Source organism: Sus scrofa, chromosome 3 (assembly GCF_000003025.6).
Source record: "Sus scrofa isolate TJ Tabasco breed Duroc chromosome 3, Sscrofa11.1, whole genome shotgun sequence".
In the NCBI taxonomy this organism is placed as follows: domain Eukaryota; kingdom Metazoa; phylum Chordata; class Mammalia; order Artiodactyla; family Suidae; genus Sus; species Sus scrofa.
The window spans coordinates 19,148,735-19,171,252 of record NC_010445.4 but is presented as its reverse complement, the minus strand read 5'-3'; the positions used below and the strand labels follow the sequence as shown (position 1 = coordinate 19,171,252).

The following is a 22,518-nucleotide window of genomic DNA, read 5'->3' as shown; positions in this document are numbered from 1 at the left end:
CAAGGAGGAAAGAGAGAAACTCCAGCCAGATGTCCAGAGAGAGAGTCATTGGCCCTGAGCTTTCTGGGGACATAAAGTGGGCAGTGTCTCCCCAGGACCACAGTACACTCCTGATGCCCCCTGATGGACAGGGGCCACCGTAGGTCACTTCCTTTTCCTTGAACCCACGTGGGTCCTCACGCTCACGGCCAATTTGCATAAAATGTCCCTTTCCCACCTTGTGACTTAGTGATGCGGTGGCCTCCACTTGATTGCTTGCTTAATTGTTCCGTCTGTACTGAGCTCCTACTGTGTGGCAGGTGCCGTGCCAGGCTCAGGGGGACACAGGGATCTAGCAAAACAGATGGGATTTCTACCCTCAGTGAGTTAACTGGCAGGGCCGAGGGATATGTACCAATCGATCACAAGCTCTCAGTGTTGACCAGACTGAGACACTCTGGGGACATTCATGGTGACGTGGTGGGCTGTGAATACAGGTTTGATGTGGTTAAAGACGTTGGGACGGCTTCCCTGAGGAAGTAAGCTGGGATCTAAGCACAAGCTAGCCTAGGCCATGTGAGTTCTCCAGGGCCGGGACAGCACGTGCAAAGGCCCTGTGGTGAGAGTGAGGCATGTGAATACGAGGGACTGGAAGGCAGTCTCGCTGGAGCCAGGAATCCTGGGTCCAAGATGAGGTTAGAAAGGTAGGCAGAAGCCAGATGGAAAAGCCTGCTGGCCAAGCAGCAAGAGAAGCCACACCAGGGTGTTTACAAGGGATTGATACGGGGAGAAAGAACCCAGGGCTGCGTTGTAGGTTTAAACCACACCGGCCCATTCATCCTACAGACATTTTCTGAGCATCAGCAGTGTCCCAGGCCCAAGAGCCACCAGGAGGAAGGGTGCAAAGCCCTCTTGGAAGGCTCTTTCGTTGCAGCCTGGGTTTTCCAGTTGGTCGAATGCAAAGACTGAAGACCACGCCTTTGCTCCATGTCGGCTGCCCCCTCTGGAACCCACAGCATTCACGGGTCACTTTTCTTCCTGTTGCAGGCCTGCAGCTGAATTTCACCGCCTCCTGGGGAGACCTGCATTACCTGGGGCTCACGGGCCTGGAAGTGGTGGGCAGGGACGGCCAGGCACTGCCCATCCACCTGCACCAGATCTCTGCCTGCCCCAGAGACTTAAATGAGCTCCCGGAGTACACGGACGACTCCCGGACCCTGGACAAGTGAGTGTAAGAAGCGCGAGGCACCTGACAGCAGCGGCGGCTCAGGGCCCTGATCCGCGTTGTAGATTTCAAACATCAGCTGGCATCCCAGCTTCTCGCGGCCACCCCTTGAGGTTCAGGGTCTGCCCATTTTACAGTCAAGGGACATGGAGGCCCAGGAAAGGGACACAGGGCACCAGAAGTCAGGTTCTCCCGTCTCCAGATCCAGGGGTGCTTTGTGGATTCTCCACGGTGCTTGGCGTGGGGACGGATCTGGCGTGGCTGTGGCTGAGGCATGGACCAGCAGCTGCACTTTCTAGCCTGGGAACTTCCATATGCCGCAGGTGTGGCCCTAAAAAAAAACAAATAAATGAATAAGGACGTAAACATAATCTGATTTCCATGATTACACCTAAATAATTAATCATTATTCCTCAGATTACTAGATACCCAGCATGTTTCTATCTCTTTGACTTTTTCCCTGTTATTTCTAACAGTTTGTTCCTTGAATAGACATCCAGATAAAGCCCATACATTGTAATTATTTGATGTCTTTTTAAAAATAATTTTTTATTTTGAAAATTTTTTATGGAAATATAATTGATTTAAGCGTTGTGTTCGTTTCAGGTATACTGCAAAGCGATTCAGTTCTCCATATACACATAGCCATTCTTTTTTTTTTTTTTTTTTTTTGTCTTTTTAGGGCTGAACCCAAGGCATATGGAGGTTCCCAGGCTAGGGATCCCATCGGAGCTGTAGCCGCCAGCCTACGCCACAGCCACAGCCACAGCCACACCAGATACGTACGGGCCACGTCTGCAACCTACACCACAGCTCACGGCAATGCCGGGTCCTGAACCCACTGAGCGAGGCCAGGGATCGAACCTACGTCCTCATGGATGCTCGTCTGATTCGTTTCCGCTGAGCCACGACAGGAACTCCTACACATATGGGTTCTTTTTCAGATTATTTTCCTACATATTCCCAATATATTCCCATCTACTCAAGGTCATTACAGAACATTGAGCAGAGTTCCCTGTGCTGTACGGGAGGTCCTTGTTTTCTGTGACTACTTATTTGTCAATAAGTTCATTTGCAGATTTATATGTCTCTTAAGCTTCTTGTAATCTCTAGGTTCCCTTCCATCAATTTTTTTTTTTTTTTCTTTTTAGGGCTGCACCCGAGGCATATGGAAGTTCCCAAGCAAGGGGTCAGATTGGAGCTGTAGCTGCCAGCCTACACCACAGCCACAGCCACTTGGGATCTGAGCCGCATCTGTGACCTACACCACAGCTCATGGCAACACCAGATCCTTAAGCCACTGAGCGAGGCCAGGGATCGAACTCGAGTCCTCATGGATACTAGTTGGATTTGTTACCACTGAGCCACAATGGGAACTCCCCTCCCATCTTTTTTCCTTTCTTTTTCCTTTTTTCTTATAAATTATCTGTTCAAGAAACCAGGGTTTTGTTTTGTTTTGTTTGCCCTGCTGAGTCTGGATTTTACTACTCGCCTCTCTGCAGTATTGTTTAACCTGCTCTTCAGGCCCCTGTTATTTCCTAAAAATTGTTCCTTAGATCTGGAGGCCCGAGCAGATTGAGGTTTGACCGTTAGGGCAAGACACACCCATCAGGGCATGGGTGTCACTGTGGGTGCCTTTTAGGACACACGGAATGTCTAGTTGTCAGGCATCTTGTGATGTTGGCAGCCAACTGTCAGTGGTTAGATCTATTGCTCTGTTGGTGAAATGGTATTACACGGAGCCTATCACTTTTTTTTTGGTCAGTAAAGAGAAAATTTCCCTCAATTATTTGGTGACGTTTAGATATACTTCGAGTAGGAAATTCAACAATCAATCTAACAGTTTAATTCGTTCCCCTTCATTTTGCAGTTTTCAAAACTGCAAATGTGTCTCTAGCACTCTTTTTTTTTTTTTGTCTTTTCTAGGACCGCACCCGCGGTACATGGAAGTTCCTAGACTAGGGGTCTCATCAGAGCTGTAGCTGCCAGCCTACACCAGAGGCACAGCAACCAGGGATCCGAGCCACATCTGCAACCTACACCACAGCTCACGGCAACGTCGGATCCTTAACCCACTGAGCGAGGCCAGGGACCGAACCTGCCACCTCATGGTTCCCAGTTGGATTCGTTAACCACTGAGCCATGATGGGAACTCCTCTCTAGCATTCTTTAAGGCACTTGTTTGCTTGGACTGTCATAAACTCATGGATTTAAACCTACTGTGTCTGAAGGGTTTCAATCCATAGTTGTAATCCCATTGATGCTCAAATTGATCCCTTTGTGGACACTGGGAGCTCCTGGATCCTTTTGTAGACTAGTCTCTTACAGGTGCCTTGCTTTCTAATGTGACAGGATATTCTGGTTCCTCTCGTCTAGTTATTGTCCCAGGTATCGATTCAGCCATTTCTCCAAGAAGCCCAGGTTCCGTCTGGTGAGAAGTGGTATTTAGAAACCATAATCTAACCACTAGGGATGCTCATTGCTATTGGGTTAGTCCTTGATTCTAGGCTTTTTCTGTGGACCGAGCTAGAAAGTGTCACTTGGATATTCTTGGGGGTGTCTGTGGGGCCCTCCCTTTCCTGTCACCTAGAAACGCTTCAACAATTCTCTCCACTCTCAAGATTGGGCAGTCGTTTCACTGTGGAGGTGGCCCCGTTTCTAGGACAGGGAGGTAATTGCTTTTGGAAGGAAATAGAAGGTTCTCTAGTGGTAGACCTCAGTCAGCTTAATTCCACAAACACCCCAGGGTTAAATTGCTGAATTTCCTCAGTTTTAAGATGCCAGCCATTGTAAGACACATCATCCATCAATTTAATAACGGCCTTTTAGAGGAAAAAAAGAAGCATTACCTCCTTGGAGGAACGCTTCGATTGTGAGATTTATTCCAAGTCCAAAACTTTAAAATGTAAAAGGAAAACATAAAGTTTATTTTAAAACCTAGGAAACGTGGCAACCGCCTGTGTCCCTCCTAGCACAGCAGATTCAAAGTCACCAGGAAAATGTGAGCGTGAGAGGAGGGGGTTGCCCGGAAGGCGGAGAGCTGAGCCCTTATCTCCGGGGCCAGGCCTCTCAGTGGTAGTGAGATCAGAGCAGGTGCCTGGGCTGAGGTGTGCTGGGCAGCCTTGGGAAGGATGAGGCAGGAGAACCAGAGACTGTTCTGGGATGGGAGTGCAGTGTGGTCCGGGTGCGAGTTCTCTCAGAACACTGCCTGAGGTGTTCCCATTGCGGGTCCGTGGTACCAAACCTGATTAGTATCCATGAGGACGCAGGTTTGATCCCTGGCCTCGCTCAGTGGGTTAAGGATTGCCATGAGCTGTGACACCGTGAGCTTCGATGTAGGTCACAGACGCAGCTCGGATTCCACTTGGCTGTGGCTGTGGTGTAGGCTGGCAGCTGCAGCTCTGATTTGACCCCTAGCCTGGGAACTTCCACATGCAGCGGGTGCAGCCCTGAAAAGCAAAAAGCAAAAAAACAAAAAACAAAAAAAACAAAAACACTAGCTGAGAAGCGCATGAGGGTGCTCCCTCTCAGTTGGGGGGCAGAGGGGGGGTTGCTGCTCTGAAACACCCAGGCCACGTGACCACAGGCCAGACCAGCTCCCCACAGAGGCACCTGCATCCTTGCCCCACAACCAGGAGCTGCCCAGTTCATCCTTGAATCTTAGTATCTTTCTCCCCCAGCATAAGAAAGAAGGAATAGACTTCTTTCAGAATGTACATTCAGTTCAGCATTTTAGAGAAAGTTAGGAAAATAGAAATAGTCACTTCCCATGCCCTCTGACAGAAATGTATTTTTCAACTTGTGCATCCATCTCTCCCGGTCCTTGTCCTCATATTGCACCACTGAAATCAGCGCCCTGCCATCCTGCGGCCCCGCCTTTTCCCTGTTCTTACATCATCCTGGGTGATTTTCATTTTAATTACTCTACAGATTTACTGAATGGTTCCCTATTTTGAGACCTTTTACGGTTTGTTTGTTGCCAATATAAGTCACATCTTGGGAGTTCCAGTTGTGGCTCCACGGGTTAAGGACCTGACGTTGTCTCTGTGAGGATGTGGGTTCCATCCCTGGCCTCGCTCAGTGGGTTAAGGATCTGGCGTTGCTGTGACCATGGCGTAGGCTGGCAGCTGCAGCTCCAATTCGACCCCTACCCCGGGAACTTCCCTATGCTGCAGGTGCAGCCCTAAAAACCAAACAAATAAAGAAAAATGCTTTATTTAAAAAAAAAAAAAAAGTAAGATCTTGGTGTAGACAGCTTTCCAGTTTGGAGAATAAATTTTCCTTAGGAGGAAGAGAATTCTAGAAATGGGATCCATGGGTTAAAGCATCCTGGAAAATAACATATTCCCCCCACACACCCCCTGTTTTAAAAACCTTGATGATGGGAATTCCCGTTGTGGCGCAGCAAGAAATGAATCCAACTAGGAACCATGAGGTTGCAGGTTCGATCCCTGGCCCCGCTCAGTGGGTTAAGGATCCGGCGCTGCCGTGAGCTGTGGTGTAGGTCACAGACAAGGCTCAGATTCCTGCTTGCTGTGGCTCTGGTGTAGGCTGGCAGCTGTAGCTCTGATTCGACCCCTAGTCTGAGAACTTCCATGTGCTGCAGGTGCAGCCCTAAAAAGCAAAAAAAAAAAAAAAAAAAAAAAAAAAAAAAAAAAACCCAAAAAACACCACCAAAAAAACCTTGATGATGGCTTCGGGGCATCTTTAGCAGCATGGACTATTATTTCCCCCTGCCCCCTGCCGTTTTCCTCTTTTGTCTAACTTCACAAACGAGAGATGACTCCTCTCCGTTGCTTTAATTAGTCTTGCCGCCCCGTAATGAGCCTGATCCAGCCACGCTCGTGCCAGGCAGGAGCCACCGTGGGGAGAGGAGTGGGTGTAGACCCCACGAGGTGGTTCTCCCAGCAGCGGGGGGCTGTCCTCACCTCTCCGCTCCTCATACCACCCCCACCCCCATCCCAGGTTAATCGACGGAGCCAACATCACCATGGAGGACGAGCACATGTGGCTGATCCCCTTCTCGCCGGGGCTGGACCACGTGGTCACCATCCGCTTCGACAGAGCCGAAAGCATCGCAGGCCTGCGCTTCTGGAACTACAATAAATCTCCCGAGGACACCTATCGGGGGGTAAGCCGGGGAACAGCGGCCCCGCTCAGTCCACTGTCAGGGAAACAGCGGCTTGATGAATGGCTGGCGTGGCTGCCAGAGAGGAGCATAAATCCTCCAGAACTTTCCAAATGGAGCCGGGGGGTTACAGCCAGGGAGAGAGAGAGAGCTGCCGCCGTTCCCTTCTGCAAACAGCGAATGCAGCCTAGACAGCCCGGGGCAGACTCGGGGGACTCTTCTGGGGGTTCAGGGGTCCTCGGCAGGCCCAGCCCCCAACTCAGAGTGGCTGATTGCACCCCTTTTGTTCACTGAGCGCTTTGGGGGCCAGGCCTGGGCTGAGAGCTTCTCATACTTTGGTCCCTTCATTGGACCTGCGTCCCAGCCTCTGGGAGGCAGGTATTATTACCCCTCTCTTCCAGGGTATTAAAAACCGAGGCTCAGGGGGTCCCCACTGTAGTGCACTGGGTTCAGGAAGGCTCTGGCTTGTCTCTGTGGAGGCGTCAGTTCGATTCCCGGCCCAGCGCAGGGGATTCGGGACCTGCCATTGCTGCAGCTGTGGTATAGATCACAGCTGCGGCTCAGATTCGATCCCCGGCCGGGGAACGTCCACATGCCACGGTGCAGCCAAAAAGAAAAAAAAAAAATTAAAATCAAAAAAATAAAAACCGAGGCTCAGAGAGGTCTCGTCACTCACCTCAGGTCACACAGCTAAAGCCCCCGTCCATACCTGCTGGACTTGGAGCCTACACTCTAAATTTCCACCCTGTGTTTCCTGCTGGCTGTGAAAAAGCAGGGGCCTCTGTTAGAATGTGGAAAAGAGCAGCAAAAGTGCCCCCTTTCATGGGCTTTTCTGGCCTATGCGCACACGAACCATGAGACATTTGTCCCCTCCCACTACGTGGAAGTGGTGATGACAAAGTCACCTAAAACCTTGCAAGGCTGCTAGAGCCCTGAAGTCACCAGGCTCTGTGGCTGACTCCCCCCTCCCTCCTGCCCTTAGCAGCTGTGTGACCTTGAGCAAGTGGGCTGCCTTTCCTGGGCCTCGGTTTCCTCACGTGTAAAAGGAGGAGGGGGGAGTTACCCTCCTCGGGAGGGCAGTCATCACCCTCTGTCCCATGGGAGGTGACAGCGCCAGGACCCGGTCTCTGGGTCATGAGCCCATGTCTGGGCTCCTCACCACGTCCCGTTGTTCTGGTGCCTTCAGACCCCAGTCATTTATCACAGCAAAGTGAGTGCCCCCCCCCGCCCCCGTCCCCCCATGCCCCCCCAATACAATAGCTCCTCAGATTGCAGTTTACAAATCCTCCCGGGCAGCCCTGCTGTCTTTGTAAACACGCTCCCCCTCTCTCTCTCTCTCTCTCTCTCCCTCTCGGGTTGAGCAGGTATAAAATGTCAGATACACTGGCCTTAGAAAAACATCCTTCTGCCTCCACTCGTGCCACTGGGCCTTTCCCTTCCCTCGAGGGCACCAGTCTTTCCAGCTGAGCTTCCACAACCTGGATTTACTGCCTGGAAACATGGGGCCCAGAGCCCTCACTGCCCAGGTCTGCCCCCCCCCCCCGCCTCAGTGGTGCCAATGATGTGCCATGGGAGGGGGCAGGACCTGAGCGATGCACCCCAGGAAACCCCAGCCCCTCCCTCCCCAGGAAAGTGCATCCGATGCCTGCCCCACAGCGGGCTACTGGGCACCCTGGCTAACGGGCCCCTGGAGTGTAGTTAGAGCCAGGCCTGACACATCCCTCCTATGTGTCCTTGGGCAAATTGCTTAGTCTCTCTGAAGTCTAGTTTCCTTAAAGCCCCTTCTGGGGCCCTGGAGAAGTCAGGGATGCTTCCTGGAGGAGGTGGTGCCCTTGGAAGAGGGACAGGGGCTTCCTGGACCTCTGCTTTGCTCTCTTGCCAGCTTTGCTTCAGGCGGCTTTGTCCACGGTGCAAATCCTGGCAGCTCCAGGCTTGTGTTCTGCACGCTTCAAGTCCAGCAGAAGAGAGAACTCCCCTTTCAAAGCGAAACCCTGGAAGCCATGCTCCTTGTTCTGGTTGAGTTCTTTGCCTTGAACGGGTCACATGGCTCGCGGGTTAAGAGTTCTCAGTTTGGCCAGGTGTGGGTCACATGTCCAGCCCTGGGACCTGGGTAGGCATTAGCTTTGAGGAAAGCCGACTGAGATGTAGTAACAGCTTTGGGGTTGCCATATCCAGCCATGCCTGAAGCCAGCTCCTCTTTTAGGTTTATGCGCTCTGTGACTGACTGACTCATATGTTGGCGGGGGGCTCCCTGAATGCTAAAGGGCCCCAGGATACATTGTTGTCCACTAGACTCAGGACAGGGCCCCTTCCTTTCTGCACAAAGGTGCCCCTCTGTGTCTCCCAGGAGTGAAACGCCACCCCTTTCAGCAGCCGGCCCAGCTGCTCATCATGAAGGTGGGGTGAGGTGCTGGGAGCCCTGGTTCCAAAATGGGTAGCTGGAGAGAGGGTGCCAGCTTAGCACCCCTCTCTGCTCACCCACCACTCCCTGCCCAGGGGAACAAAGCTGAGCCCCTGCAGACCCTGCCTTCAGGCTTTGACATGTACTGGTAGAGCCCAGCCATCGGGCTGGGCAAAATCCAGCCCAGCACAGGGAGACACGGTGGCCCCAATCCAATCAATCCAGCCAGTTCTTAGTAAGCACCTACTGTGTGCCAGGCCCTACGGCAGACATAGCCATCATCCAGCTGGGGTCTCTGCCATTAAGGGAGACTCAGACACCCCGAGGACACAGCTAGGGAAGATATGCCCATAACAGGACAAGCCAAGGGCTATGACAGGGACGATAGATTGAGAAGGGGTCTGTTTCTGTCCCCGGGGAAAGAGGTAGGAGAGGAGAAGAGGAGTGAGCCGGGGTTTGGGGAAGTCAGTCTAGGCTAACACTGGTCCAGCGTGTATTTTGCAACGAGCACTGTTCTATTCTGGAGACTTGCTATAACTTAGTTCGTCACTGAGCCCATTTCACAGATGAGAAGATCGAGGCAGGGAGCTCAAGTAACTTACATAACCACTCATGGCGGATCTCGGAGCACCTGAGTCCGTGCCCTTGACCAGCCTGTCATACCAGCTCAGGCCACCACAGCCGAGTAGACCAGGGAAGGGCTACACGTGTCCACCGCAGCGGGGGCCTCACCCGCCTTGTCCCCCGCTCTCCGTCCGGTGCCTGGCACGGCGCCTGGCACACCGCAGGGATGGCCCTGGAAAGGGGATCCCGGCCAGGTGGTTCGGGTCTGGGAGGAAGGCCTGGGGCTCCGTGCGGGATCCTCTGTCGTAAATGCCAGCCGCCAGCAGCACAGCCACAGCAGCGTTCCCCAGCCTCGCACGGGCTTCTTCTCTCCAGGCCAAAGTCGTCCACGTCTCCCTGGACGGCCTGTGCGTCTCCCCTCCCGAGGGCTTCCTCATCCGGAAGGGGCCAGGCAACTGCCACTTCGATTTTGCTCAAGAAATCCTCTTCGTGGACTACCTGCGGGCCCGACTGCTGCCCCAGCCGGCTCAGAGGTAAGGGGAGCAGCTCCGGGGAGGGTCCCCCCTGGGAGGGTGCCCCATCCCTGCCCGCAGGCGCTGGCTCCGCGCATGAGGCTCTGCAGCGTGGCCCGAGAGGGCTTTGAAATTATGACCAAATACGTTGCTTTTCAACCCCAGCCGTTCTCTCCAGCTCAGCCAAGCCTCTCCAGAAGCCTGTGGGATGTAGCCACCTTGTCTGGGGAGGTTTGGGTATCTCACCCGCCGTCTGGAGCGCTCGAGATTGTAAATGCTTCGTTGCGCTTCCTGCTGAGCGAAAGAGGCTCCAGCCTGCCTCCCTTCCAGAAATGCCCGCTGGCCAGTTCGGGAAAGGGCCCCCCTCCTCTTGTTTCTGTGTTCCTGCTTTGGAAAGATTCAAAGAGAAAAATAGAGCCTAACGGTTTCATGGATTCCCTGGGATTTCTTGGCCCCCGTCTCAGCCACATTAAGTTCATGAGGATTTGTAAATGCCATGTTAAGTTTACTCATTTAAACCCCCTGATGTCCAAACACCAGAGGCCAGGCTCTCGAAGCAAAATGAGTTTCCCACCACTGTAAGCTGGGGCTCGCGCCTTGGGCCAGATACAGGAATGGTCACTTAATTATAGCACTGGCCCTGGAAATTGAAGAAAACCCAGCCAGAGCTGGAGGGCACTGGCCGCAGACAGGGAGAGAAGCCGGGCAAGGAGGATTCTAGAGGAAGAGAGAGGCACCCCACTCCCCCGACCCCATGTGTCTGCTCTGAGCCCCATGCTTGTGAAACGGACAGTAGTAAGGGCCCGAACCTAACCAGAACACAGACTGGGATTCGAACCCACATACCAGGACTCGAAGCAGCCTACACCCAGATTGGGCCTCGAACCCACAGTTTTAAATTAGAATCCCTCACCCTGTGTCTGGACTCACTGAGGTTCTAGTATTTCATGTCTCCGTGCAGAAGGAATTCAGCAAGAGACAAAGGGATAGGCAAGAAATAGATTTATTAAGAAAGGATGCTTGTGAGCGATACAAGCGGGCAGGCCCAGAAGCTCTGCCCCCAGGAGCCGGTGGGCGACGGTTTTATCCTCCAAGGGGAGAGGGGGTTGGAAAAGCCCGCCTCTTCCTTTCTGGGAGTAGCAGCTCCTCCTTGGTATCCCGTAAGGGGTGTCTTCACATCTGCAGAAGGCTGGTCCTCAGACTCTTGCCCTTGGTCTGACCCTGAATGCAGGCCTCATCCCATCCCCCGTGCAAGGACCGGAGGCAAATCTCAAGGCTCCACTAATGAAAAAAGCCTGCCTTGCGCTGATGGTTTTCTTGAGCCATTTATTCCCTTAACAGTGATCTCCCAATGTCCCCTAAGTTTCCCTCTTTAAATACGGTCCTTTATTGGGACGTCTACAACCACCTGTGCCTCCTCCATCCCTCAGGGAACCCTTCCAGCCACCCTTTGAATTGGGGATTGTTATGCCCATTTCACAGATGTGGGAACTGAGGCCCAGGCCAGTAAAGCCGCTTGCTCAGGATCACAAAGCCAAAGCCTTCAGGGCTTTCCACCTCCTCTCGGCGCCCACCTCCCAGCCCACCCCCGCTTCAGCCTGCTTCCTGGGGCAAACACCTGCTGCCCGGCCCCTTCCCACCTCAGGGCCTTTGCTCTGGGTGCTCTTTGGCTTGGAAGGCTCAGCGCTGACTCTGACTCAGACATCTACCCCTCTGGGGCGGCCTCTCCCCCCCATCTGCCCCATTGGCCCCTCTCTCGTGGGCCCCCCTCAGCTCTCAGCACAGCACGGACTCACCTGGTTCACAAGGGGCTAAAGTAGAGCAGGCGTGGTTAAGAGAGTGGACCCTGGAACCAGACAACCTTGGGTCCCATCCCACATCTGCCACCTTCCAGCTGTGTGACCTTGAGCCAGTGACTTCCCTTCTCTGTGCTCCAGTTTTCGTCACCCACAACCCAAGGAAGTAAGAGGACCCACCCCCACTCCCACCCCGAACCCCAGGGCTGTTTTGAGGCCTGCAAGGCTCCGTACCAGTCAGACGGAGGCGACGAGCCTCCTCCAGTAGGTGGGGATCCTATGCCAGCAAAAGCTTGTCTGTCCTTCCGGCCAGTGCCTCCCCAGGGGAATAGCTGACCAGCAGTTTGGGCCACTGCAATCCTCTGCTTCCTGCTGCTCTTCTGTTTTTTCAGGCTGGACACGAAGAGCCTGGAGCGGGCGAGCATGGACTATGAGGCGCCCCTGATGCCCTGCGGCTGTATCCTCCTCCTCCTCCTCCCCCTCCCCCCATCCCGGGCTCCCGGGGCTGTGCCCAGAACCCAGGCAGAGGGCGAGGCCCGCCCCAGCTGGGGGTCTCGGCTTTAGCTGCGGACCCAGGTTTCAGCCAGGCCAGAGCTGGAGCCCGTGCAGGGAAACCAAGGGTGGGAGGGTCCCTGGATCCCTGGGACACTGGGTACTGCCAGGCTGGGGGCGGCTGCACGAGTTCCAGAACCTGCCCCCTGCTGGGCTGAGGTTGCTGGAAGCAGCACCAAGGGCTGGAGCCTGGAGGGGCCACAGAAGCTGGAATGGACCCAAAGACGGGGCTGGGGGCTATCCTTGGAACCAGGCAGGGAGGAGGTGAAGAGAGAAGGAGTAACAGCTCCATACCGCGCCCAGCACTGGTCCCAGGGCTTGCCTGTATCAGCCACACGAGATGGGGACGGCGGGCACCCCCATTTCACAGCTGAGAAAACAGAGGCACAGAGAAGTGAAGTAACTTGCGGGGCCACACAGCAGGGACAGGGCAGGGCCAGGTTAGTGAACATAGGCAGCCTGGCTCTCTCACTCGCCTGTTCTCCCAGAAGGGCCACCTCTAGCTATGTCGCCTCGGGGGCCCCCCCTACCGCTTCCCAGGGTTCCTGGCCCACCCGCTCCTGGGGCTGCTGCAAGCGAGCAGGGGACAGGGCTGAGGAAGGGCTGGATGTCCCATTGTGGGGGACTCTGTCAGCAATGGGGGAGGGGGTCGCCCTGTCCTGGCCCATCCCCCCCCCCACGCTGTGCTCCTCCCCCACCCTCCCTCCCCGTTTCACCCCCTACACACTTGAAGCGGGTGGAGGAGGGAACAGACACTGTTCTTGTCATTTTGCAACCAGGGGGCCTGAGACCTGGTCACTGCTGAGCACCCTGTGCCAAGTGTGTGACAGATGCTCCCCATCCTGCCAGCTCCCTAGAACGCACCTGCCCCTCCTGTCCTGTCTCCTGGGGCCTGGAGAAAGCTTTTGAATTCCTAAAACACACCACACACACTGGCAGTTTAAATAAGAAAATTCGGGGGAGTTCCCGTCGTGGCGCAGTGGTTAACGAATCCCACTAGGAACCACGAGGGTGCGGGTTCGATCCCTGGCCTCGTTCAGTGGGTTAAGGATCTGGGGTTGCCGTGAGCTGTGGTGTGGGTCGCAGACACGGCTCGGATCTGGTGTTGCTGTGGCTGTGGTGTAGGCCGGTGGCTACAGCTCCGATGAGACCCCTACCCTGGGAATCTCCATGTGCCGCAGGAGCAGCCCTAGAAAAGTCACAAAGACAAATACATAAATACATAAATAAATAAGAAAATTCGATGCCATATACATTCTGATCGATTTTAGTCTCAGAAGGAAAAAAATCATTTTTCTCTCATTCATCTCTATACACACACATATATATGTTATCTTTGTAATTGTTTTCCTTTGTTCTCCAGAAAATTAAGCCTGTTTTTCCTTAATAACATGGTCCAGTCATTTTCCAGTTTCAGCTCCTGACCAGCTGGGGTGACCCCTATTACATCGGTCTCACCGGCCTGGAGCTGTATGACGAGCGGGGAGAAAAAATCCCTCTGTCAGAAAACAGTATCCTTTCTAAGCTGAAGGGGGGGGTTCCAGCCAGACTGCAGGGAGCATGGCATGGTCACAGGAAGGAGCGGGCCCCTCGAATGTAGAGAGAAACGCCCCTGTAGGAACCAGCCCCGGAAATTAAAAATGGTACTGAGCCCTCCGTACGGTCAGATGTGACCATTGCCAGCAGGCAGGCCAGGATACCCATAAATACAAAGAGTTCATGGCCCGGGGATCTGGGGGAGGCTCCCGACTGCAGCCCCCTTTTGGAGAACCGTAGCAAACGTTGGTGTTCTAAAGGCTCTGACAAGGCCTGCAGGGAGCAACCTGTTGCACTGTGTTCCACCCAGGGTGTCCTGTATTTATTGACCACGGAGCCCTGTGCTCGTGGAATGCCCACACCAGACTTTGCAAATTGTTAACCTAGGGATTTTTTTTTTCTTTCTTTCTTTTTAGGGCCGCACCTGCAGCATATGGAAGTTCCCAGGCTAGGGGGTCAAATCAGAGCTAGAAGTGCCACAGCAATGCCAGATCGGAGCCACGTCTGCGACCCATACCACAGCTCACGGCAATGCCGGATCCTCAACCCACTGATCGAGGCCAGGGATCGAATCTGCATCCTCATAGATAGTAGTCGGGTTCATTACTACTGAGCCACAGTGGGAACTCCTGATTCTTGGTGGCTTTGATCATTTTTAGTGATGCCTTGGGTGTATAAATCTTCAGCTTTACCAAGAGCACGCTCCGTGTCCTCTGAGACCGTCACGCCAATTCTGGGACATAGAGATGTTTGGTCCCATTTTTCAGATGAGGAAGCAGGCTCTGAGATGTCCCGAGACTTGCCCAGATCTCGCAGGTCAGGATGGCAGAGCCAGAGCTGGAACCGGGTCCTCAAGATCCTTATGAATGCCTGTCTGCTGAGTCGCAGTAGCTGAGTCTGTCTCTCCCCCATCCTCGCAGCCTCACGTATCGAGGCAGAATCCAGCCATGCCCTTGTCCCCTCTGCAAAGGCAAACCGTCTCAGCATTTGCCCTGCACTCTCCAAAGCTGCAATGACACTTTTTATTCCTGCCTCCAGCAATTGCACGCAACCTATCTTTTTCAGCCTGCCCTCTGCGTGGCTTCCTCCTCTTTCCTTGAAACTGGCCACCCCTCTGCTCTCACCCCTGCTCCCCTCAGCTTCTGCACTTTCATTTTCCCCAGAACATGTCTAATTGGGCTGTCACGCCTCCCGCTGCCCAGAGCAGCAGTTGGCCGCTCTGCCTGCCAGGCGAGCCTGCCCGGGTGTCCCCAGAGCCATGCTGTCCGCGTGATGGAGGCTGGCGGCCACAAGAGTGGCCCACGGTGCCGGGTGCCCAGCACACTGCTTTGGGTTATGACAGCTTAGTGGCGTCTGCAGATATCGCTGCCTTCCCCGACAGCGTCAACTCCCTGGAGGGCGTGTGTGGGGACGTCCGGACCCCCGACAAGCTCATCGACCAAGTGAACGACACCAACGACGGCAGGCACATGTGGCTGGCTCCCATCCTGCCTGGCCTGGTGGGTTCCGGAGGCTCCCAGCCCTGGGGTGGATGGTGGCGGCGGTGGGGGGTCGGGGGTGGCATCCCCAGTCTCAGCGACACACCTCCAGGAAGCCTCGGGTCTTGATTAGATGGGTGGGCTCTTTGGCACCAGAGTTCTTTCCCTTCCCTGGGGGTCTTCTCACAAAGGGACACCAGGGAGAGGAAGGGCCACCTGGGACCCCGAGGGCCAGGTGCCCGACGCAGCAGACCTGGAAGCTCAGGCATCCCTCAGACGCCACGGGCATCCTTCTCTGGGTCTCTTCTCTGTCTGGGCAGAGTCCACTCTGCCCTCCTCCTCGTAGCCCCAGCCTCCCCCCACTCACTTTCTGTTCCTCGTTTGATGTCACCAGGCACTTGACCCCAAGTCCGCCCCCTTCTCTGGCCTCAGATCTGCCTGGCCAAGCTCTTCCAACCAGCTGTTGCCCAGATCTCAGACCCTGCCATTGGTCCTGCTTATCTTTTTTTTTTTTTTGTCTTTTTAGGGCCACACCTGCAGCATATGAAGGTTCCCAGGCTAGGGGTCCAATCAGAGCTGTAGCTGCTGGCCTACACCACAGCTCATGGCAATGCCGGATCTTTAACCCACTGAGCAAGGCCGGGGATTGAACCCGCAACCTCATGGTTCCTAGTCGGATTCATTTCCACTGTGCCACGCTGGGAACTCCTCCTGCTTATCTTTTTGCTCTAGGGGTGGGCCTGGTCAGTGGTGGTCAAGAGACAGGTGAGAGGCCAGGAGGTGGGACAGGTGGGCTGGCACCCCCGCCAGCCTCTCAGCCTCAGGGCTGGATGCCCGGGTAGATGTGCAGCAGGGGCCGGGGCTGGCCTCAGTGTGTCCGCTGGGACGTCCCCTTTTCCATTCCCATGTGGTCGGGCCGGAGGTTAAGCGGGTGTGTTTTTCTCTCAAAACCCTCACAGGCAAGGGTGGCAGCCCTGCAATTGTCCATCAGCTTCCCTTGAGCAGAGGCCAACCCCTCAGCCCAGCCCCACCACTTCAAAGGGGAATCGTAGATCTATCAGCCTTTAGAGCAGGGACCACCAAACGGATGGTCCAGCCTGCCACCCTCCTGCCCTTGGCCAGCAGGTGTCTGCCATCGTCTTTCACCTGAAGGCCTTTGGGTGTGAGGCACTTTCTCCCTCCGTCCGTCTCCCGGCCTCCCACACCTATATCTGCTAGAGCCCCGTGGGCAGCTGAGTTTGAAAACCCTGTGTTTCTGTGATACAAGCAGATGGCTGACCTTCCCACACCCCCCACCCCTTCCTGGGTCACTCTATTTTTTTAAATTTTTAAGCCCATACCTGCAGCCATATGGAGGTTCCCAGGCTAAGAATCAAATCAAAGCTGCACCAGCTACAGCAACACGGAATCCAAGCCAAGTCTTTGACCTGCACCACAGCTCACGGCAATGCCAGATCCTTAGCCCACTGAGCAGGTCCAGGGATCGAACCTGCATCCTCATGGTTATTAGTGGGATTCGTTACCACTGAGCCATGTCGGGAACTCCTCCTGGGTCATTCTAAGAATGGCCATAGGCTGAGATCCAGGGCCTGTGGCAGAACTAAGCCTGCAGCTTGCGGCCAGCCCTGAATTCTTTTTGCTTTATTCTATCTGGTAAGGGCCCCCGGATATTTGAGTCTTTACTAGGGGTGGGGAGCTGTTGGAGGCTACTGGGGACCCCCTTTACTAGCGGATTCTGCCACTGATCAGGACAGTCCCCTCCCCACTCCCCAGCAGAGGTTCACAGACATATGCTGGAAATTACCCTTCAGGGCCAGTCGTCTGTGCTTTTCATTCATGATTGGAAAAAGGACAAACAGGGGTCAAGGCTGTGCTGATGGCTGGCCTGGAGGCAGTGCCTCTCGACTCTGGAGCTGGGGACGGTCCCCTTGGCCCCTGGAGCCCCAGACTGTGTTTCTGGACCTGACCTGGAGGCAAGGGAAAAGCATTCCCCATCCTCTGAGAGCATTTAAATGAGGGCCACGCCAGGCCCGGAAAAACAGGCCCTTCCCACAGCCAGCTCAGCGGTTTGTTACAAACGCAGCCACACGTGACCTGACTCAAGATGGGCTTCGAGGAGCTGCAAGGCGCCAGGAACCCCACACCTCGGGCCCCCCCGCAGCCCAGGCTGGCAGTCGCGGGCAGCGCTGCCTCGGGTGCCCCCCCTACCACCACCACCCCCGGGGCTGGCACCCCAGCCCAGCCCAGCACCGCTGTTTCCAAACATGCCTGTTTTAATGAGTTCTTCTCTGCGCCAGGTGAACCGGGTGTATGTGATTTTCGATCTGCCTACCACGGTGTCAATGATCAAACTGTGGAATTACGCGAAAACACCCCATCGAGGGGTGAAGGAGTTTGGCGTAAGTACTTATTAGCTGGGGTTTTTTTTTTTTGAGATAATTATGCTCGCTGGTAATTAGGCCGCTGGCAATTATCATTTGTCGCAGTTTGATTTACTTCTCTCTACCGCAACCTTAGACAGAAATGCCTGGTCCTCAGAGGCAGGGACATTTGCCGTCCAACCGTGAATTGAAAACCTCCCCCGGAAAAAAAAAACAAAAAACGCAAACAGGAAGTGGCTTTTCTTTTCTCTTCTCGAATCCTACTGATCTAGGGAGTTCTTCGTGCCCGAGGCGACTCGGGGGCAGGGAGAGCAGGGACCTGGGGGACCAGAGACCCGAGTTTGGCTCCCGGCTCTGCCACGTGGGTTAAGGATTCGAGCCCTTTGAGCCTCGGCTTCCTCCTCTGCTACGTGGGGCTAATCCAGGTGCCTGTCCCGGACCTGGGACGATCAGAAATCACTGCGCAGGCCAGGGACCTAGTAGGCAAGGCCCTGAGCACGGATGGGCTTTGCCCGAGGTCACACATGGGATGGAGGAGAGAGCTGATCGGGCCACACGCCGTGACCCCTCCTCTGTCTGTCCAGCTCCTGGTGGACGACTTGCTCGTGTACAATGGGATCCTGGCCATGGTGGGCCACCTGGTCGGGGGCATCCTGCCCACGTGCGAGCCCACGGTGCCCTACCACACCATCCTCTTCACGGAGGACACGAACATCTGCCAGCAGGAGAAGCACACCGCCATCAGGTGCGCCCAGAGCCAGGCCCTCGACCTCCCCTCCCCTGCCACCTTCCCCCCCACCCCCGGGCCCTCATGAGCAGGGGTGGCCGGGACGTGAGGCTCAGAGGCTGATGGGACCTTCTGGCTTCTCCTCGCCCCATAGTCATCAGGTGGAGGACCAGGATGTGCAGATGATGAACGAAAACCAGATCGTTAGCAACTCGAAAAGGAAGCAGAACGCAGCTGACCCAGGTCAGTTTCCACCGCTACCCAGATGCCGGGTCGACCAGAAGTCTGGTCGCAACAGACCAGGGAGCGGGCAGCATCCTCAGACCCTTCTGACCCAGGAGCCCGCCTGGCATGGGGCAGGGGGCTGATGGGGGCAGAACCCCAGAGCAACGAGCTGGGCTTCCCGGAAGCCAGGCCTTGCGGGTGCAGAGGGCCAGGAAGGGCCCAAGCCTACTTGGAAAGGGTTGCCTGGGATCGTGGGAAACCAGGAGAGATGGACTGGGTTGGACAGGCAGAGGGAACAGCATTGCTGGAGGCAGCTGGGGTGGCGGCTGGGTCTCCAGGGGCCTTGAAGGGCAGTGGGGCAGTCTGGCTTTCACCCCAAGGCCAGGGGGCACCCTCAGGATGGTGGTGGGTAACACTACTCCCTCTGTGTTCGCCCCTGACAGCCTTACGCCCCAAAACCTGCATCAGTGAGAAGGAGGCAGCGAGACGGTGGCGGTGCTGATGGCCAAGCGGGGAGAGCCGGTCCTCTCAGCCAGGGTGGGGCTCCATCACCGCTCCCCACTCGGTCGGCACTTGCATCCCCCGTCCTTGGGCCTCCCCATAGGCCAGCCCAGATGCTCAGGGCCTGGAAGGGAGCTGCAGCGTGGAGGGGGGCCCCCTCTGGGGAGAGGAGACCCAAGGGGGGCTCGGCCCTGGGAAACAGGAGTTCCAGGCGGGAGGAGGAAGCGGTGCCTCCCTCTGTCCCCTGCTGTTCGGGGGCTGGCTGCAGGGGGCCTGAGATCCAGCAAAGCAGGCCCAAGTCCTCTCAGGCCTATCATGGGCTCCGTGGGCTCGGCCTGGCTCCAGGCAGGACGGTGACATGGGCTGCGGAGGCGTCCCAGCCAGCCTTCCCAGGCCCCGGAGCATGGCTGAGCTGGGCAGAGACCAGGCTTCCAACACCACCGAGGGTGAGGCCCCGGCTCAGGCACCAACGACCCCCACACCCACCACATCTCTGCCTCATTTGGGGGCTGGCCGAGCTGCCTGAGAGGGTGGGATTTTTCCCTGGACTCCCCAGATGTCTAACCCAGTTTTGAGGAAGGAATCCCCTCAGGGAAGCTGATCCTGCAAGGGCCTCCATCCCCTGGTCAAGCCTAAGAAAGGATCAGCCAGGGGCCCGAGTCCCGCTGAGGAACAGGGGTGGGGGGTGTGTGTGGGGGGGGAAGCCGACCCCACGTGCTCCCCAGAGCCGCCCCCACCCTGGCTGGAGGGTCCTTGTCTCTGCGGTGCTGCCAGGCTCAGGTAGGACAGAGGGGCAGCTTCGGAGCCGGGAGGCCCGTAGGGCCCCTCCAGATGCCCCCTGGATGCGAGGCCGGGAGGCCGAGGACCCGCGCTTGAGCCCCGCCCTCAGGCCCCAGAGGCCACGCCCCTTCCACTTGACCGCGCCAGGCTGGCGGCAGCCGGCACTGCGCCCCGGTCCCCTGCGGTCTGACCCAGGCTTCTCTCGCCTGCTGTCTCCCTTTCCATCCTTGCCCCCACCCCCTCCAGGTTCCTGGGCATCAGGCCGTGAAGTTCTTGTGGCCCGGGCCCCCACCCCTTTCTCACTCTTCCAGCAGCTTCCCGGCAAGTCAGAAATGTGCCTTGCATCCCCCCCCCCGGCCCCCGGCCGCGTGAAGCCCAGAACGCATCTATTTCCATCTCTGTAACAAGCTCGGATCAGGGACCTAATTGGTTTCCCAGTGGTGGGTAATTTCTCGTTCCAAATATTAATCTGTTGTTTTCCTGGCGCCCAGCCCGGCCCCGCCGCCGCCGTACTGTACTCCAAGTACGTTCCTATGCAACCGAGAGCCCCAGCAAATACTTTATGAGCGTTGCCGCTTCCGCCCGAGCAGCTATGCAAATGCGCTTTTCATTTGGAGCGCGGGGCCGATGGGACGATCCGAAAGTGTTGCTCCCGGAGAAGATCCATCATTTTCCGTAGCTTCCAGGCCCCCAGCTTCTCGGCTCACCTCCCAGAGGTGGTGAGCGCCTGGGTGGGGGCGGCGGGGGGTTGAGGGGTGGGGGTTCCGGGCTCCCAGGATGGCTGACGCCAGGGGCAGTCGGGAGGTTTGATCCAACCAGCTTTTCGTGACCAAAATCAGCGCTGTAGCTTTAAAGGGAGCCCAGCCTTCCCTCCCCGCCCCCCAGCAGGTGTACAGGTCAGACGTGGGAGACGGCCTGAGACGGCTCGAACCAGCGCCGCACACACTTCCTCCCAGCCTCTTAGTTGATGTTTGTAATAATTGTGTGTATGGTGCAATTTAGGAGGGAAAAAAAAAAAGAGAAAGCTGTACAGGCATTCACTCTAAAATAAATTTCTATTTTTTTCTCCTGTGAAATCAATAAAAGATGTTATTAAGCATATGGCCCGACGTACTGGATTTGGGGTCCAGACCGAGGGAGCCTGGGCTCCCTCTGAGAACTGACTCAGAGTCCCCTGGAGGCTGGCTGTTCCCTTTGCCCACCTGCAAATGGGGTCGTGATCCTGGCCAGATAAGAGACGCCCATACGTGTCTAGTGGTTATTATAGGCCTAGAACTAACTTACTTCATCCACGTGCAACCCTCCAGGTAGGTACCGTTATGATCCTCCTTTTACAGATAAGGGAACTGAGGCACAGAGAGGTTGAGTAACTTGCCCAAGACACACAGCTTTGGGAGCTATTAGTTCACAGATGCTGAGATAACCACTGGCGAGCAGAGGCAGGGAGTGAAAATCCGCTGAGACTTTGGCCGTGGGCTTTCCCTGGCACGCATGGGGATCCTGAAAGCCCAGCGCCCAGATGCCTGATGGCTGGCCTCCTCCTGAGGTTCCTCATGCCCCTCCTGCCCTGAGGAGGGAGTGTGGGCCTCTGGATAAAGCAGCCCTTGAGTTGAGAAGAAGGGTCAGTGGAAGATACAGGGACCTGGCCTGCATCTCAGCTGCCAGCTGTTGCCCTGGCGCTGGGTACAAGGGGCCTCTGGCAACCCCACCTCCCTCCACTGAACCAGCAACAGGGAGAGAACCCCTGTCCCGCCTCTGGCCGCCTCTGGGTTCCTGGGAAGACAGGAGGGCCCTGCTCTGCCTGCCACCCTGGGGCTGCCTGGGCTTGTGTCCCTGGAGGCCCCGAACGCAGGCCAGCCCTTTCCGCATCCCATCTGCGGGCCTCCCAACTTCTAAGGCTCTCCAGCCACCAGCCAGGGCCCTGGGCCTGGGTCCCTGTTGTTCAGGGACCAGACAAGCGACATCAGGGAGCAGAGCTGGTTTTCAAGGACCTGGTCAGCAGGGCAGACAGGCCCTTCTAGCAGAGAGCTGCAGCTCAGTGCCAAATCCTCAGGGTTTTTAAGAAGCCAGGAATCCAGGTATTTTATTTTATTAAAAAATTTTTTAAATTTTTTTGTCTTTTGTCTTTTTTAGGGCCGCACCCACGGCATATGGAGGTTCCCAAGCTAGGGGTCAAATAGGAGCTGTAGCCACCAGCTTACGCCAGAGCCACAGCAACTTGGGATCCGAGCTGCGTCTGCGACCTACACCGCAACTCACGGCAACACCAGAACCTTAACCCACTGAGCAAGGCCAGGGATCAAACTTGCAACTTCATGGTTCCTAGTCGGATTCGTTAACCACTGAGCCATGATGGGAACGCCCAGGTGTTTTATTTATGTATGTATGTATTCGTTTATTGCTTTTTTTTGTCTTTTTAGGGCCACACCCACAGCATATGGAAGTCCCAGGCTAGGGGTCAAATCAGAGCTGCAGCTGCCAGGCTACGCCATGGCAATGCCACATCCAAGCCCACATCTGCAAACTACACCGCAGCTCATGGCAACACGAGATCCTTAACCCACTGAGTGAGGTCAGAGATCGATCCTACGTCCTCATGGATACTCGTCAGGTTTGTTACTGCTGCGCCACATTGGGAACTCCTTATTTATTTTTAATGTGAAATCTAACTTGGAAATGTTGGCTCTAAGTTAACAAGTAAACATGGTGTGAGCAAAATAAATCCAGTTACAA

At 55.6% G+C, this 22,518-nt stretch overlaps 1 protein-coding gene across 1 annotated transcript in view; it reads left to right on the top strand.

The window, feature by feature from the left end:
- Positions 1–20,886, top strand: part of KIAA0556 (KIAA0556 ortholog) — a 217,901-nt gene extending 197,015 nt beyond the window's left edge. The window contains 10 exon segments of the mRNA XM_021086440.1: positions 1,027–1,204; positions 6,170–6,335; positions 9,673–9,830; positions 11,998–12,062; positions 13,558–13,668; positions 15,053–15,192; positions 17,469–17,570; positions 18,137–18,297; positions 18,434–18,522; positions 18,948–20,886. Coding sequence (XP_020942099.1) covers positions 1,027–1,204; positions 6,170–6,335; positions 9,673–9,830; positions 11,998–12,062; positions 13,558–13,668; positions 15,053–15,192; positions 17,469–17,570; positions 18,137–18,297; positions 18,434–18,522; positions 18,948–19,006 — 1,229 coding nt within the window. The 3' untranslated portion in view covers positions 19,007–20,886.